Source organism: Babylonia areolata, chromosome 31 (assembly GCF_041734735.1).
Source record: "Babylonia areolata isolate BAREFJ2019XMU chromosome 31, ASM4173473v1, whole genome shotgun sequence".
Taxonomy (NCBI): domain Eukaryota; kingdom Metazoa; phylum Mollusca; class Gastropoda; order Neogastropoda; family Buccinidae; genus Babylonia; species Babylonia areolata.
In genome coordinates, this window is record NC_134906.1 from 5,784,925 (window position 1) to 5,801,418 (window position 16,494).

Consider the following 16,494-nt stretch of genomic DNA (forward strand, 5'->3'; position numbering starts at 1 on the left):
TTGGTGTAAATCTACCCCCTCCCCTCACCACAAATGTACCCCCTCCCCTCACCATCTGGTCAATCACAGCCTTGGTGTAAATCTACCCCCCTCCTCTCACCATCTGGTCAATCACAGCCTCGGTATAAAACTACCCCCTCCCCTCACCATCTGGTCAATCACAGCCTTGGTGTAAATCTACCTCCTCCCCTCACCATCTGGTCAATCACAGCCTTGGTATAAAACTACCCCCTCCCCTCACCATCTGGTCAATCACAGCCTTGGTGTAAATCTACCCCCTCCCCTCACCATCTGGTCAATCACAGCCTTGGTGTAAATCTACCCCCTCCCCTCACCATCTGGTCAATCACAGCCTTGGTGTAAATCTACCTCCTCCCCTCACCATCTGGTCAATCACAGCCTTGGTGTAAATCTACCCCCCTCCTCTCACCATCTGGTCAACCACAGCCTTGGTATAAAACTACCCCCTCCCCTCACCATCTGGTCAATCACAGCCTTGGTGTATATCTACCCCCTCCCCTCACCATCTGGTCAATCACAGCCTTGGTGTATATCTGCCCCCTACCCTCACCATCTGGTCAATCACAGCCTTGGTGTAAATCTACCCCCCTCCTCTCACCATCTGGTCAACCACAGCCTTGGTATAAAACTACCCCCTCCCCTCACCATCTGGTCAATCACAGCCTTGGTGTATATCTACCCCCTCCCCTCACCATCTGGTCAATCACAGCCTTGGTGTAAATCTACCCCCTCCCCTCACCATCTGGTCAATCACAGCCTTGGTGTAAATCTACCCCCTCCCCTCACCATCTGGTCAGTCACAGCCTTGGTGCAAATGTACCCCCTCCTCTCACCATCTGGTCAATCACAGCCTTGGTGTAAATCTACCCCCTCCCCTCACCATCTGGTCAATCACAGCCTTGGTGTAAATCTACCTCCTCCCCTCACCATCTGGTCAATCACAGCCTTGGTTAAATCTGCCCCCTCCCCTCACCATCTGGTCAATCACAGCCTCAGTGTAAATCTGCCCCCTCCCCTCACCATCTGGTCAATCACAGCCTTGGTGCAGATGTACCCCCTCCCATCACCTTCTGGTCAATCACAGCCTTGGTTAAATCTGCCCCCTCCCCTCACCATCTGGTCAATCACAGCCTTGGTGTAAATCTACCCCCCTCCTCTCACCATCTGGTCAATCACAGCCTTGGTGTAAATCTACCCCCCTCCTCTCACCATCTGGTCAATCACAGCCTTGGTGTAAATCTACCCCATTAACTCACCATCTGGTCAATCACAGCCTTGGTGTAAATCTACCCCCTCCCCTCACCATCTGGTCAATCACAGCCTTGGTGTAAATCTACCCCCCTCCTCTCACCATCTGGTCAATCACAGCCTTGGTGTAAATCTACCCCCTCCCCTCACCATCTGGTCAATCACAGCCTTGGTGTAAATCTACCCCCCTCCCCTCACCATCTGGTCAATCACAGCCTTGGTGTAAATCTACCTCCTCCCCTCACCATCTGGTCAATCACAGCCTTGGTGTAAATTTACCCCCTACCCTCACCATCTGGTCAATCACAGCCTTGGTGTAAATCTACCTCCTCCCCTCACCATCTGGTCAATCACAGCCTTGGTGTAAATCTACCCCCTCCCCTCATCATCTGGTCAATCACAGCCTTGGTGTAAATCTACCCCCCTCCCCTCACCATCTGGTCAATCACAGCCTTGGTATAAATCTACCCCCTCCCCTCACCATCTGGTCAATCACAGCTTTGGTGTAAATCTACCCCCTCCCCTCACCATCTGGTCAATCACAGCCTTGGTGTAAATCTACCCCCTCCCCTCACCATCTGGTCAATCACAGCCTTGGTATAAATCTACCCCCTCCCCTCACCATCTGGTCAATCACAGCCTTGGTGTAAATCTACCCCCTCCCCTCACCATCTGGTCAGTCACAGCCTTGGTGCAAATGTACCCCCTCCTCTCACCATCTGGTCAATCACAGCCTTGGTGTAAATCTACCCCCTCCCCTCACCATCTGGTCAATCACAGCCTTGGTGCAAATCTACCGCATTAACTCACCATCTGGTCAATCATAGCCTTGGTATAAATCTACCCCCTCCCCTCACCATCTGGTCAATCACAGCCTTGGTGTAAATCTACCCCCTCCCCTCATCATCTGGTCAATGACAGCCTTGGTGTAAATCTACCCCCTCCCCTCACCATCTGGTCAATCACAGCCTTGGTGTAAATCTACCCCCTCCCCTCACCATCTGGTCAATCACAGCCTTGGTGCAAATGTACCCCCTCCTCTCACCATCTGGTCAATCACAGTCTTGGTGTAAATCTACCCCCTCCCCTCACCATCTGGTCAATCACAGCCTTGGTGTAAATCTACCCCCCTCCCCTCACCATCTGGTCAATCACAGCCTTGGTGCAAATCTACCCCCTCCGCTCACCATCTGGTCAATCACAGCCTTGGTGCAAATCTACCCCCTCCTCTCACCATCTGGTCAATCACAGCCTTGGTGTAAATCTACCTCCTCCCCTCACCATCTGGTCAATCACAGCCTTGGTGTAAATCTACCCCCTTACCTCACCATCTGGTCAATCACAGCCTTGGTGTAAATCTACCCCTCTGCCCTCACCATCTGGTCAATCACAGCCTTGGTGTAAATCTACCCCCTCCCCTCACCATCTGGTCAATCACAGCCTTGGTGTAAATCTACCCCCCTCCCCTCACCATCTGGTCAATCACAGCCTTGGTGTAAATCTACCCCTCTGCCCTCACCATCTGGTCAATCACAGCCTTGGTGTAAATCTACCCCCTCCCCTCACCATCTGGTCAATCACAGCCTTGGTGTAAATCTACCCCCCTCCCCTCACCATCTGGTCAATCACAGCCTTGGTGTAAATCTACCCCCCTCCCCTCACCATCTGGTCAATTACAGCCTTGGTGTAAATCTACCCCATTAACTCAACATCTGGTCAATCACAGCCTTGGTGTAAATCTACCCCGTCCCCTCACCATCTGGTCAATCACAACCTTGGTGTAAATCTACCCCCTGCCCTCACCATCTGGTCAATCACAACCTTGGTGTAAATCTACCCCATTAATTCACCATCTGGTCAATCACAAACTTGGTGCAAATCTCCTTTCACCATCTGGTCAATCACAACCTTGGTGCAAATCTACCTCCTCCCTTCACCATCTGGTCAATCACAGCCTTGGTATAAAACTACCCCCTCCCCTCACCATCTGGTCAATCACAGCCTTGGTGCACTCCTCCAGAAGGTCTTGGGGCAGCGTGCCAAAACTGGGCATCTCCCAGATCCGTCTGAAGTGGGTGGCTACCCATCGCTTGCCACGTTCAGACAAGGAGGTCAGGTTGAACTGAGATGTCAGCACCAGTACGTCCGCGACCATTCGGATACAGTCCTGGCAGGGCTGGGGAAAGAAAAAGAAAAAAAAAAAAAATCAAAGTCTTTAGACTAAAAAAAAATGTAGGTACTGAAAACTAACATTTCATGGAGGGGGGTGGGTGGTGGGGGGGGGGGGGAAACGAAAAGATATATTGGATAAATCTGGAAACCAAGCCAGGCAGTTCATACCTTTACCCTCCTACTCATCTTCCACAAGAAGCTGCAGAAGAAATGCCAGTCTCACCACATCTACTGATTACAGAAGCTCATAAATATTCAGGTCAGCCCTCTCCCTCACACGCCACCCCTCAAAAAAAAAAAAAAAAAAAAAAAAAAAAAAAAAAATTGCTGAAAGGTAAAGATGCAGGTAGTGGAAAATCATCATTTCATGAGAGAAAAAAAAAAAAGAAAGAAAAAAAGATTAGATTTGGAAATCAAGCTTGGCTGTTCATACCTCAGAGGATAAAGTAGACATCACCTCCCTACACCTCAGATCACAAAGAAGATGAAAAGGATGAGTGGGAGCGTGTGTGTGTGTATGTGTGTGTGTGTGTGTGTGTGTGCATACGTGCGTGCGTGCGTGCATGTATAATTGTAATGCTGCTCAACAAATGAAAGTCAAAACATAACAAAACAAGCTGCAACTGACTGGCATCCACTGCATGCTGAGTTTCAGTTTCAGTTTCAGTTTCAGTAGCTCAAGGAGGCTTCACTGCATTTGGACAAATCCATATACGCTACACCACATCTGCAAAGCAGATGCCTGACTAGCAGTGTAACCCAACGCGCTTAGTCAGGCCTTGAGAAACAAAAAAAGAAAAAAAAAAAGTTGAACTGTGTGCAACAAATACAAAAAAAAAAAAAAAAAAAAAATTACATCTGATCTCCATAAATCACTATTAAATTCATTTAGTGTGAGTCAGTGTTTGTGTTGTATTCTCTCCTCTTCAGCCACCACACCCCCCCCAAAAAAGTACGAGTTAAAGTTTGTGATGTTTTTTGTACAACAAAAAGAAAAGAAAAAAAATACACAAGTCAAAATTTGTAATGTGTTCTGTATGAAAAAAAAATCATAAAAGAGGTAAAACAACAAAATCAAATAACGTATCAACAACAACAAAACTTAAAAACAACAACAAAAAAAACAAGAGAGGCAAGGCCTTCAAGACTCACTTGTGATAAATTAAGTCCCCTAGCATTAATTACAGAGTAATTTCCCTTTTTTACTATCTGCACCAAAACGTTTACAAAATAATTAAAAATTCCATGCTTAGCAAAAGAAGTTCCTGTTTGAACAAAAAAATGATAATAATGACTCCTCTTGTTGTTGTGTCAGAATAAGAGGTCAAAGTGCCAAGTTTAGAGAATACAAAAAATATAAATATAACAGCAAATGCAGTTTGCATACAATTAGGCTTCATTTTTTTGTTTTTTGTGCCCATCCCAGAGGTGCAATATTGTTTTAAACAATATGACTAGAAAGAACTGAATTTTCCCCATTTTTATGCCAAATTTGGCGTCAAGTGACAAAGTATTTGCAGAGAAAATGTCAAAGTTTACCACGGACATACAGGCACACAGACACACGGACACACACATACAGACAACCGAACACCGGGTTAAAACATAGACTCACTTTGTTTACACAAGTGAGTCAAAAAAAACAGCAACCAAAAACTGACGGCAGCGGTCAGGCAGTCAGGGGGAACGAACTCACCTTGTGAAAGAAGTGGCAGAAGTCGCGGGCGATGAGGAAGCCCAGCCAGTCTTTCAGCCCCTCCACGCCAAACATGTCGGCCGCCTGGATGAGGGAGGTGATGTGAACACCGGGCACTTCCAGCATGGCGCCGTACAGATACAGCAACATGTACTTCACTGACACGGCTCCCACTCTGTGTACAACACAGCAACATCATGTGATTCACTGACACGGCTCCCACTCTGTGTACAACACAGCAACATCATGTGATTCACTGACACGGCTCCCACTCTGTGTACAACACAGCAACTTCACTGACACGGCTCCCACTCTGTGTACAACACAGCAACATGTACTTCACTGACACGGCTCCCACTCTGTGTACAACACAGCAACATCATGTTATTCACTGACACGGCTCCCACTCTGTGTACAACACAGCAACATGTACTTCACTGACACGGCTCCCACTCTGTGTACAACACAGCAACTTCACTGACACGGCTCCCACTCTGTGTACAACACAGCAACATGTGATTCACTGACACGGCTCCCACTCTGTGTACAACACAGCAACTTCACTGACACGGCTCCCACTCTGTGTACAACACAGCAACATGTAATTCACTGACACGGCTCCCACTCTGTGTACAACACAGCAACATGTACTTCACTGACATGGCTCCCACTCTGTGTACAACACAGCAACATCATGTGATTCACTGACACGGCTCCCACTCTGTGTACAACACAGCAACATGTGATTCACTGACACGGCTCCCACTCTGTGTACAACACAGCAACATGTGATTCAATGACACGGCTCCCACTCTGTGTACAATACAGCAAAATCATGTGATTCACTGACACAGCTCCCACTCTGTGTACAATACAGCAACATGTACTTCGTCAACACGGCTCCCACTCTGTGTACAACACAGCAACATGTACTTCACTGACACAGCTCCCACTGTGTACAATACAGCAACATGTACTTCATTAACACAGCTCCCACTCTGTACAACACAGCAACATGTACTTCACTGACACAGCTCCCACTCTGTACAACTCAGCAACACATACTTCAACACGGCTCCCACTCTGTGTACAACACAACAACTTCACTGACACAGCTCCCACTCTGTGTACAACACAGCAACATGTACTTCATGTCATGATGTAATCATCTTGTGTAACAATAATGTCTGTCATTATTCAGCTCGCATAACAATCATGTCATGATTATTCATATTCTGCAACGATCACTGCAACGTATTGAACTCAATTGTTCTGTAATTTTTTTTTTGTATTGCCTTGTCTTGTATTGTCTGTTGTACTGTATTACTTTTTGTCAGAACATATTTCTCTGTGTGACATTCTTGCTGCTCTCCTCGGGGGAGAGCATTTCATCACAGTGCTGTGTCTTCCTAATTAATTTTTTTTTTTCTGACTGTAAGTGTATCAGTTTTACTATCAAAGTGGGTTTTTCTACACAATGCTGCCAGGGACAACCCTTTCGTTGCTGTGGGTTCTTTTTCATGCGCTAAACGCATGTTTTTTTTTTAATACTATATAAGCGCTATGTGCGTGCTGCATATGGGACCTCACTTTCTCGTTCACCCTGGCCACTTGTGGACACAGTTCGTGGAGAAACATGAGCACGCATGAAGTGAACATCACCATCAACCATTAACCATGACCCCCACTTGTGTCTCCCATGCATACCCATGATTTTTTTTTTTTTTTTTTTTTGTGTGTGTGTGTGTGTGTGTCCTCAGTTGCTTGCAAGTAACGGAGCACCATTATTTTTTTCCTTTTCTTTTTTTTCATTCTTTTTCTTTGTGTTCTAAATGTGGCTTTCTTCATTGGCCAAAAAAACAACAAAAACAACAACACCACGCATTGGGAAATAAAATAAATAAATAAATAAATAAATACATAATGATAAATAAAGAAATCATACCCATGAAGTTCAATCTCCGTCTCCCCCGACTCGCTCCACGATCCAGCGAACATGGCTTCGAAGTACTGGCAGCGTGACGCCAGAACACACCTGGAACATAACGCACACACAGCATGCACACACAGCATGTACACACAGGCCACTTTTCCATGTCCTGTTCATTACATGGTAGTCTCCATTGTACTGTATGGTTGCGAGGCATGGACACTGACGGCCGAAACTGAAAGGAAGATCCAGGCCTTCGAGAACAAATGCCTGAGGAAGCTCCTTCAAATTTCCTGGATCCAGCACAGGACCAATGAACATGTACGGAGCAGAACTGAGAACCTTGCTGGACCTCAGAAACCTCTCCTTTCAACTGTGAAGAGACGCAAGCTGATATGGTTTGGACACAACACTCGACACACCAGTTTGTCCAAAACAATCATGCAAGGCACCATCGAGGGCGGGAGAAGAAGAGGAAGACAGCAGAAGAACTGGCATGAGAACATCAAACAAAGGACCGGACTCCACACACGTGAGCTGCTGTCGGCGGCTGCCGACAGAGACAGATGGAGAAGGGAGGTTGCGTCTGCAGTCCTCAGGCTTCCCCCAATGACTACTTTGTAGTTATGGGCCTGAGATGGTGGAGGTTCATTACATCATCATTATATCACACACTTCCACACCCTCCTGCAACTTCCTACCCGCTCCCCCATCCCTCTCCCAACCCCTTCCCCCACTCCCACACCCCTTCCCCCACTCCCACACCCCTCGCCCCACACTCACCTTCCCCCACTCCCCAATATGATCTATACTTTCTGAAAAGGAACATGAACACACTATCCAATTATGAGAATTTCCTGTAGATTTAATTCTTTTGTGACAGACCGATTCCTACAATGATGCAGATGGAAATTTCCATCCTGGAATGAATTTCTGAGCATGTGCCAGCTTTTGGGTGAATGGGTGATTGTACTAAAGTCAACTGCCTCCCAATGTCACCAACACAACAAAATTAGGCCTTGTTCCTATCTTAACCTGTGCACTAAGAATATATTCCATTCTTTCCTCGTGTGTCTACCAAGAGCAAGCAGTTCTGCTGTAGTCACAACAGACATTGTTCAACCTAGACACCTAAAACAAAATTCTCCAAATCAACTTATAACTAGTATATCATCCAAAAAATAACAGCAAAAAAAAAAGCATTAAATCAAGAACCACCACTAACTGATAAAATTATAAAATAAAAAGCTACTTTCATTCAAGCAATAAATCTTTCATCTGTCATCTACACACTGAGCTTGTTCTTTGTTCCTTAATCAAACTCCCTATCTGATACTTACGTCATCTGCACATATCAAGAATGGTTTTAGTAATTCAGCAGCAATACAGGGTCTCCTCTGGTGCGTGGGCTCCGAGTGGACTGCCAGTGCTAAAACTGTGGCTTATTTGTTTTTCCTACTTTTTAATTGATTAATCAAATAATATGTTTGTTTGTGGCCGGGGAACCATGGTGTGACTGTGTATGGGAAGACCTAGTGGATAATTCAACTGAAACCGTGCAGATTATGGACAGCAGTGTGGAGCGATAGCCTAGAGGTAACGCGTCCGCCTAGCCAGTGAGAGAATCTGAGCGCACTGGTTCGAATCCCATAGTCACCAGTATTTTCTCTCCATCCACTAGATCCTGAGTGGTGGTCTGGGCACTAGTCATTCGGATGAGATGATAAACCGAGGTCCTGTGTCCAGCATGCACTTAGCGCACATAAAAGAACCCACAGCAACAAAAGGGTTGTCCCTGGCAAAATTCTGTAGAAAAACCCACTTTGATAGGAAAACAAATAAAATTGCAAGCAGGAAAAAGAAAAAAAAAAAACAACCTATGGTGGCGCTCTCAGTGTAGTGACATGCTCTCCTTGGGGGAGAGCAGCCCCCATTTCACACAGAGAAATCTGTTGTGATGAAGAGTAAAACAATACAAAAAATAAGGAGGAGGAAAGAATGGTTAGTGTACCTCATTGCCCTTGTTCCCAGCTCTAACTCACCTGTGTGCCATCAACAGGTGTCCATCCATCCGCAAACAGCTTTGTTCCCTCTCCTAACTCACCTGTGTGCCATCAACAGGTGTCCATCCATCCGCAAACAGCCTTGTTCCCTCTCCTAACTCACCTGTGTGCCATCAACAGGTGTCCATCCATCCGCAAACAGCCTTGTTCCCTCTCCTAACTCACCTGTGTGCCATCAACAGGTGTCCATCCATCCGCAAACAGCTCTGTCCCCTCTCCTAACTCACCTGTGTGCCATCAACAGGTGTCCATCCATCCGCAAACAGCCTTGTTCCCTCTCCTAACTCACCTGTGTGCCATCACCAGGTGTCCATCCATCCGCAAACAGCTTTGTTCCCTCTCCTAACTCACCTGTGTGCCATCAACAGGTGTCCATCCATCCGCAAACAGCCTTGTTCCCTCTCCTAACTCACTGTGTGCCATCAACAGGTGTCCATCCATCCGCAAACAGCTTTGTTCCCTCTCCTAACTCACCTGTGTGCCATCAACAGGTGTCCATCCATCCGCAAACAGCCTTGTTCCCTCTCCTAACTCACCTGTGTGCCATCACCAGGTGTCCACCCATCTGCAAACAGCTCTGTCCCCTCTCCTAACTCACCTGTGTGCCATCAACAGGTGTCCATCCATCCGCAAACAGCTTTGTTCCCAGTCCAAACTCACCTGTGTGCCATCAACAGGTGTCCATCCATCCGCAAACAGCCTTGTTCCTTCTCCTAACTCACCTGTGTGCCATCAACAGGTGTCCATCCATCCGCAAACAGCTTTGTTCCCAGTCCTAACTCACCTGTGTGTCAGGAATTATCAGTGTCCTTCCACCTGCAAACAGCCTTGCTCCCTCTTCTAACTCACCTGTGTGCCATCAACAGGTGTCCATCCATCCGCAAACAGCTTTGTTCCCAGTCCTAACTCACCTGTGTGTCAGGAATTATCAGTGTCCATCCATCCGCAAACAGCTTTGTTCCCTCTCCTAACTCACCTGTGTGCCATCAACAGGTGTCCATCCATCCGCAAACAGCTTTGTTCCCTCTCCTAACTCACCTGTGTGCCATCAACAGGTGTCCATCCATCCGCAAACAGCCTTGTTCCCTCTCCTAACTCACCTGTGTGCCATCAACAGGTGTCCATCCATCCGCAAACAGCTTTGTTCCCTCTCCTAACTCACCTGTGTGCCATCAACAGGTGTCCATCCATCCGCAAACAGCCTTGATCCCAGTCCTAACTCACCTGTGTGCCATCAACAGGTGTCCATCCATCCGCAAACAGCCTTGATCCCAGTCCTAACTCACCTGTGTGCCATCAACAGGTGTTCATCCATCCGCAAACAGCCTTGTTCCCTCTCCTAACTCACCTGTGTGCCATCAACAGGTGTCCATCCATCTCCAAACAGCCTTGTTCCCTCTCCTAACTCACCTGTGTGCCATCAACAGGTGTCCATCCATCCGCAAACAGCTCTGTTCCCTCTCCTAACTCACCTGTGTGCCATCAACAGGTGTCCATCCATCCGCAAACAGCTCTGTTCCCTCTCCTAACTCACCTGTGTGCCATCAACAGGTGTCCATCCATCCGCAAACAGCTCTGTCCCCTCTCCTAACTCACCTGTGTGCCATCAACAGGTGTCCATCCATCCGCAAACAGCCTTGTTCCCTCTCCTAACTCACCTGTGTGCCATCAACAGGTGTCCATCCATCCGCAAACAGCTTTGTTCCCTCTCCTAACTCACCTGTGTGCCATCAACAGGTGTCCATCCATCCGCAAACAGCCTTGTTCCCTCTCCTAACTCACCTGTGTGCCATCAAAAGGTGTCCATCCATCCGCAAACAGCTTTGTTCCCTCTCCTAACTCACCTGTGTGCCATCAACAGGTGTCCATCCATCCGCAAACAGCTTTGTTCCCAGTCCTAACTCACCTGTGTGTCAGGAATTATCAGTGTCCTTCCACCTGCAAACAGCCTTGCTCCCTCTCCTAACTCACCTGTGTGCCATCAACAGGTGTCCTTCCACCTGCAAACAGCCTTGCTCCCTCTTCTAACTCACCTGTGTGCCATCAACAGGTGTCCTTCCACCTGCAAACAGCCTTGCTCCCTCTCCTAACTCACCTGTGTGCCATCAACAGGTGTCCATCCATCCGCAAACAGCTTTGTTCCCTCTCCTAACTCACCTGTGTGCCATCAACAGGTGTCCATCCATCCGCAAACAGCTTTGTTCCCAGTCCTAACTCACCTGTGTGCCATCAACAGGTGTTCATCCATCCGCAAACAGCTTTGTTCCCAGTCCTAACTCACCTGTGTGCCAGGTACTTCTGTCCTTCCACCCGCAAACAGCAGTCCGTCAAGTCCTGTTGCACGTAGCACCGCAGCAAGCCCACCGCCAGACTGCTGCAGGGAATGTACGACACCTCGGGTGGAGCAGAATCTCCTCCTCCTCCACCCCCATTCTGGGTCAGACTGTCTGGAACATCAGTGATGCGTGACCCCATCCCTGCCTCTGGGTGTTGGTCAGTGCGGGCGGGGTCACCATTGTTCTGTGGTGAACTCCTACCGCCCGAAGTCATGCAGGTCACAGGTGAGGTTGCACTGACGGCCGTGACATCCAGTGCTGCGGGCTTTTGATTATCAGCGCCTGTTTCTTCTTCATGCATATCTATCAGCTTTTCTTGACACCCTTCCTCAGGCGATGTTTCCTTCAGACTGCCGTCTTCACGACGATTGGTTTGCTCGTCTGTTCTGCTGTCCGATTCTGCTGCATGAGATCTACCTTGAATGGCTCCGGTCTCTGAACACTCTGGACTCCCCGCCTCGCTCTCCTCAGAACTAGCCAGAGTCAGGGCATGGGGTTTCTCTTCCTCTGCACCTCTTGAGTGAGCAGTGAAAGGAAGTTCTGAATCACAGCCGTTATCCTGAGAAGTGGTGGAGTGAGAATGGACGTCCGTCAGGTTATCCGTGGGTGCCGGGACAGCAATGGCGTCACCGCTGTCGCCAGAGACCTGTTTGGTTTCCACGCCCTGAACAGACACGCCGTTTGCAGATGTGACCTCTTTCTTCGCATCGCTCTGAGGAGGACAGGCATCTCCGACTTGTGCTGGGTTTAGTTGTGGGGGTGATGTGGTGTTATCGCTGTTGCCTGGTTCAGAGGTCAACATTTTCTCTTCTGATGGGTCAGCTGCAGCCTTCCCCGGTTTCTTCACTGCATCCAGTACTTGACTGGCGTTCATGTCATCTGACGTGTACAGATTTCTGAACAGAGAACATTTTACATCAACATAGCAAAAGTGGACTGTTCAGCTACATACCCAAAGTGTGTTTGTAACTGCATGTGAGTGTGCATGCATGCGTAAGTGTGCACACATGTGTTTAAGTGTGTATGTGCATTGAAATGGATACAGATAAAGAAAATTACACAATCACCGGAAACTTCTTCTTCGTTCATGGGCTGCAACTCCCACATTCACTAGCATGTACACGAGTGGGCTTTTATGTGTGTGACTGTTTTTACCCTGTCATTTAGGCAGCCATACTCCGTTTTCAGGGGTGTCACAGGAAACAATAATCTGATAAATCAAGATGAAATGCTCGATCCTATGACTCCGTAAATGTGTAATATACAATAACATAACACGTAAATATGTCTCTGTGCTCAAGTCAAAACTTATAAATAAAAGAATTAGTTCTTGCAAGACATCTGTATCTTCTTCAGAGAGAATGAGAGAGACAGAGAGAATGAGTGAGAGATAGAGACAGAGACAGACAGAGAGAATGAGTGAGAGACAGACAGAGAGAACAAGTGAGAGACAGAGACAGACAGAGAGAATGAGTGATAGAGACAGAGACAGAGAGAGAATGAGTGAGAGACAGAGACAGACAGAGAGAATGAGTGAGAGATAGAGACAGAGACAGACAGAGAGAATGAGTGAGAGACAGAGACAGACAGAGAGAATGAGTGAGAGACAGAGACAGAGAATGAGTGAGAGACAGACAGAGAGAATGAGTGAGAGACAGAGACAGAGAGAATGAGTGAGAGATAGAGACAGAGACAGACAGAATGAGTGATAGAGACAGAGACAGAGAGAGTGAGTGAGAGACAGAGACAGAGAGACAGAATGAGTGAGAGATAGAGACAGAGACAGACAGAATGAGTGAGAGATAGAGACACAGACAGAGAGAATGAGTGAGAGACAGAGACAGAGAGAATGAGTGAGAGATAGAGACAGACAGAGAGAATGAGTGAGAGACAGAGACAGAGACAGACAGAGAGAATGAGTGAGAGACAGAGACAGAGACAGACAGAGAGAATGAGTGAGAGACAGAGACAGAGAGAATGAGTGAGAGATAGAGACAGAGACAGAGAGAATGAGTGAGAGACAGAGACAGAGAGAATGAGTGAGAGACAGAGAGACAGAATGAGTGAGAGATAGAGACAGACAGAGAGAATGAGTGAGAGACAGAGACAGAGAGAGACAGAGAGAATGAGTGAGAGACAGAGAGAATGAGTGAGAGACAGAGACAGACAGAGAGAATGAGTGAGAGACAGAGATAGAGACAGAGACAGAGAGAAATACAAAGAAAACTTACTTTAAAAACTCTTTCCCGTCTTCCAGAGTTCTTTTGCACAGACAAAGAGCAGGAAGATCTGCAGAAGATGTGTCATACAAGTCGTCATCAGCAATACTCTGCAGTCTGGAAAACACATCACCAATCAGTGAGTTCACCACCTCAGCTTACAGTCTGTACGCTACAATCATTGTCATCATCATCATGACTGCTGCTATAATTCTGGTAATCATTATGTCATGCCACGAATGTCTTCTTCTTCTTCTTCTGCATTCACTCGTATGCACACGAGTGGGCTTTTACGTGTATGACTGTTTTTACCCCGCCATGTAGGCAGCCATACTCCGTTTTCTGGGGGTGAGCATGCTGGGTATGTTCTTGTTTCCATAACCCACCGAACGCTGATGTGGATTACAGGATCTTTAACGTGCGTATTTGATCTTCTGCTTGCATATACACACGAAGGGGGTTCAGGCACTAGCAGGTCTGCACATATGTTGACCTGGGAGATCATAAAAATCTCCACCCTTTACCCACCAGGCGCCGTCACCGTGATTTGAACCTGGGACCCTCAGATTGACAGTCCAACGCTTTAACCACTCGGCTATTGCGCCCGTCTGCCACGAATGTCAACCACAGATCATGGTGAGAACAGCCTTATCTCCTTCAAGGTCTATTCCAGTATCTACCACACTTCAGGTTCTATGCGAGTATCTACCACCTCCATAATTATCACACACAACACACACACACACATACGCGCGCACAACACACACACACAAAATGCAGAAATTCTATAACAAGACAGGCAAGGCCTTCAAGACTCACTTGTGATACACTTAAAAAAAAAAAAATCCAAGCTTTTTATGTATTGAGTATAATTTCAAAATGTAATGTTTAAGATGAGAAAGATCAGTTTAAAGCAAATTAAGTCCCCTAGCATTAATTACAGAGTAATTTCCCTTCTTTACTATCTGCACCAAAACGTTTGCAAAATAAATAAAACTTCCATGCTTAGCAAAAGAAGTTCCTGTTTGAAGAAAAAATGATAATAATGACTGCTCTTGTTGTTGGGTCAGAATATCAGATCAAAGTAATAAGTTTAGAGAATACAAAAAATATATGAATATAACAGTAAATGCAGTTTGCATATAATTAGGCTTCATTTTTGTTGTTTTTTTTTTGTGCCCATCCCAGAGGTGCAATATTGTTTTAAACAAGATGACTGAAAGAACTGAATTTTTCCTATTTTTATGCCTAATTTGGTGTCAACTGACAAAGTAACTGCAGAGAAAATGTCAATGTTAAAGTTTACCACGGACACACAGACACACACACACAGACAACCGAACACTGGGTTAAAACATAGACTCACTTTGTTTACACAAGTGAGTCAAAAAAAAAGACCCACCTGCTTCTGATGATCAGTCTGTGACCTGGGATGGAGTGGCTGCCACAGACAAACTGCATGTCCGGAAACAGCTCACTGTCTTTCATTCTGAAACAACGAGGAAGGTGGTAGAATTGGTTAACTCACTCAGTACGGCCAGTCCTCTCTTCTCCTCTACACAGACCCCTCGGATGTCCAGTGGGTGTCTGAATGACCCAACCTTTAGCTTCTGTTGTCAGAATTGTGGTATTCTTTGTCAACATTCACCTCTTCAGTATAAGAGCCTTCCACTTGCAATATTTTGATGATGGTAATTGGGGTGAAACGCTGTTAACGTCGTCTCTTTCGCCGTTCGTATGGAGAGAGTTAAGATGCTCACCAGCCAGCCAATATAATGTCCGTGAGGGTCTGGGTTTCAATCCCTTTCTCCCAAGCTTGACTGGACAAATCAAACTGAGCGTCTCAAACCAAGGTCCATTTGCAGCATGCGCTTGGCGCACTGAAAAAGATCCCATGGCAATGAAAAGGTTGTCCTCTGGCAAAATGTTGGGGAAGAAATCTACCCTGATGGGTACACAAATGTATAAGCATGCACTCAAGGCCTTAATTTAGTTAACTCTCTCCATACGAACGGCGAAAGAGATGACGTTAACAGCGTTTCATCCCAATTACTATCACCAAAATATTGCAAGCGGAAGGCTCTTACACTGAAGAGGTGAATGTTGACAAAGAATACCACAATTCTGACGACGGAAGCTAAAGGTTGGGTCATTCAAACACCCACTGGACATCCGAGGGGTCTGTGTAGAGGAGAAGAGAGGACTGGCCGTACTGAGTGAGTTAATTGTTGCTTATAGTCCAGTGGCTGCACAGGGACATATCAGGACTGTCAAACCATACAAATGCTCAACAATGTCAACACAAAACTGTCACACACACAAAAACCCTATAAACATAAAAAACACAGTTCATGACACATTATCCTAACCATTTCACTACTTAAGGCCTGACTAAGCCCTTTAGCTTATGCTGCTGGTCAGGCATCTGCTTAGCAGGTGTGGTGTAGTGTATATGGATTTGTCCAAATGCAGTGACGCCACCTTGACAAACAAAAACATGTCCCATTAACTCTGAAACCCTGCAAACATCACAGTGATCTAGTTTCGTTTCATTGTTAACTAAGGAGTCTCGCCAGCACAACTGATCGCAGCAACTCTAAATATAGGCAGCTCTGGCACCGTGGTCAAGAACATTAACTGCTATCCCTTCCCAGAATTCTCTCCGCCTCCCCTCACTCTCTGCTTGCATCAAGTGACCCATCCTGGCACTTCCAGCCAGACTCTCTTTGTCTCAAGACCTCTCTGCACTGAATGAATACAACAGAATGGATAAATGTACTAAATCAACTTTCCAACAGCCTAATTATAA

General features: G+C 46.6%; 1 protein-coding gene across 1 annotated transcript in view; it reads right to left on the bottom strand.

Annotated features, from left to right (window-relative positions):
- Positions 1 to 16,494, bottom strand: part of LOC143276199 (uncharacterized) — a 35,151-nt gene that overhangs the window by 16,740 nt on the left and 1,917 nt on the right. Inside the window, exons 3-8 of the mRNA XM_076580644.1 lie at positions 15,088 to 15,174; positions 13,698 to 13,802; positions 11,412 to 12,362; positions 7,083 to 7,172; positions 5,138 to 5,312; positions 3,254 to 3,445 (exon numbers count right to left, since the gene is read on the bottom strand). Coding sequence (XP_076436759.1) covers positions 3,254 to 3,445; positions 5,138 to 5,312; positions 7,083 to 7,172; positions 11,412 to 12,362; positions 13,698 to 13,802; positions 15,088 to 15,174 — 1,600 coding nt within the window. The remainder of the gene's footprint in view (positions 1 to 3,253; positions 3,446 to 5,137; positions 5,313 to 7,082; positions 7,173 to 11,411; positions 12,363 to 13,697; positions 13,803 to 15,087; positions 15,175 to 16,494) is intronic.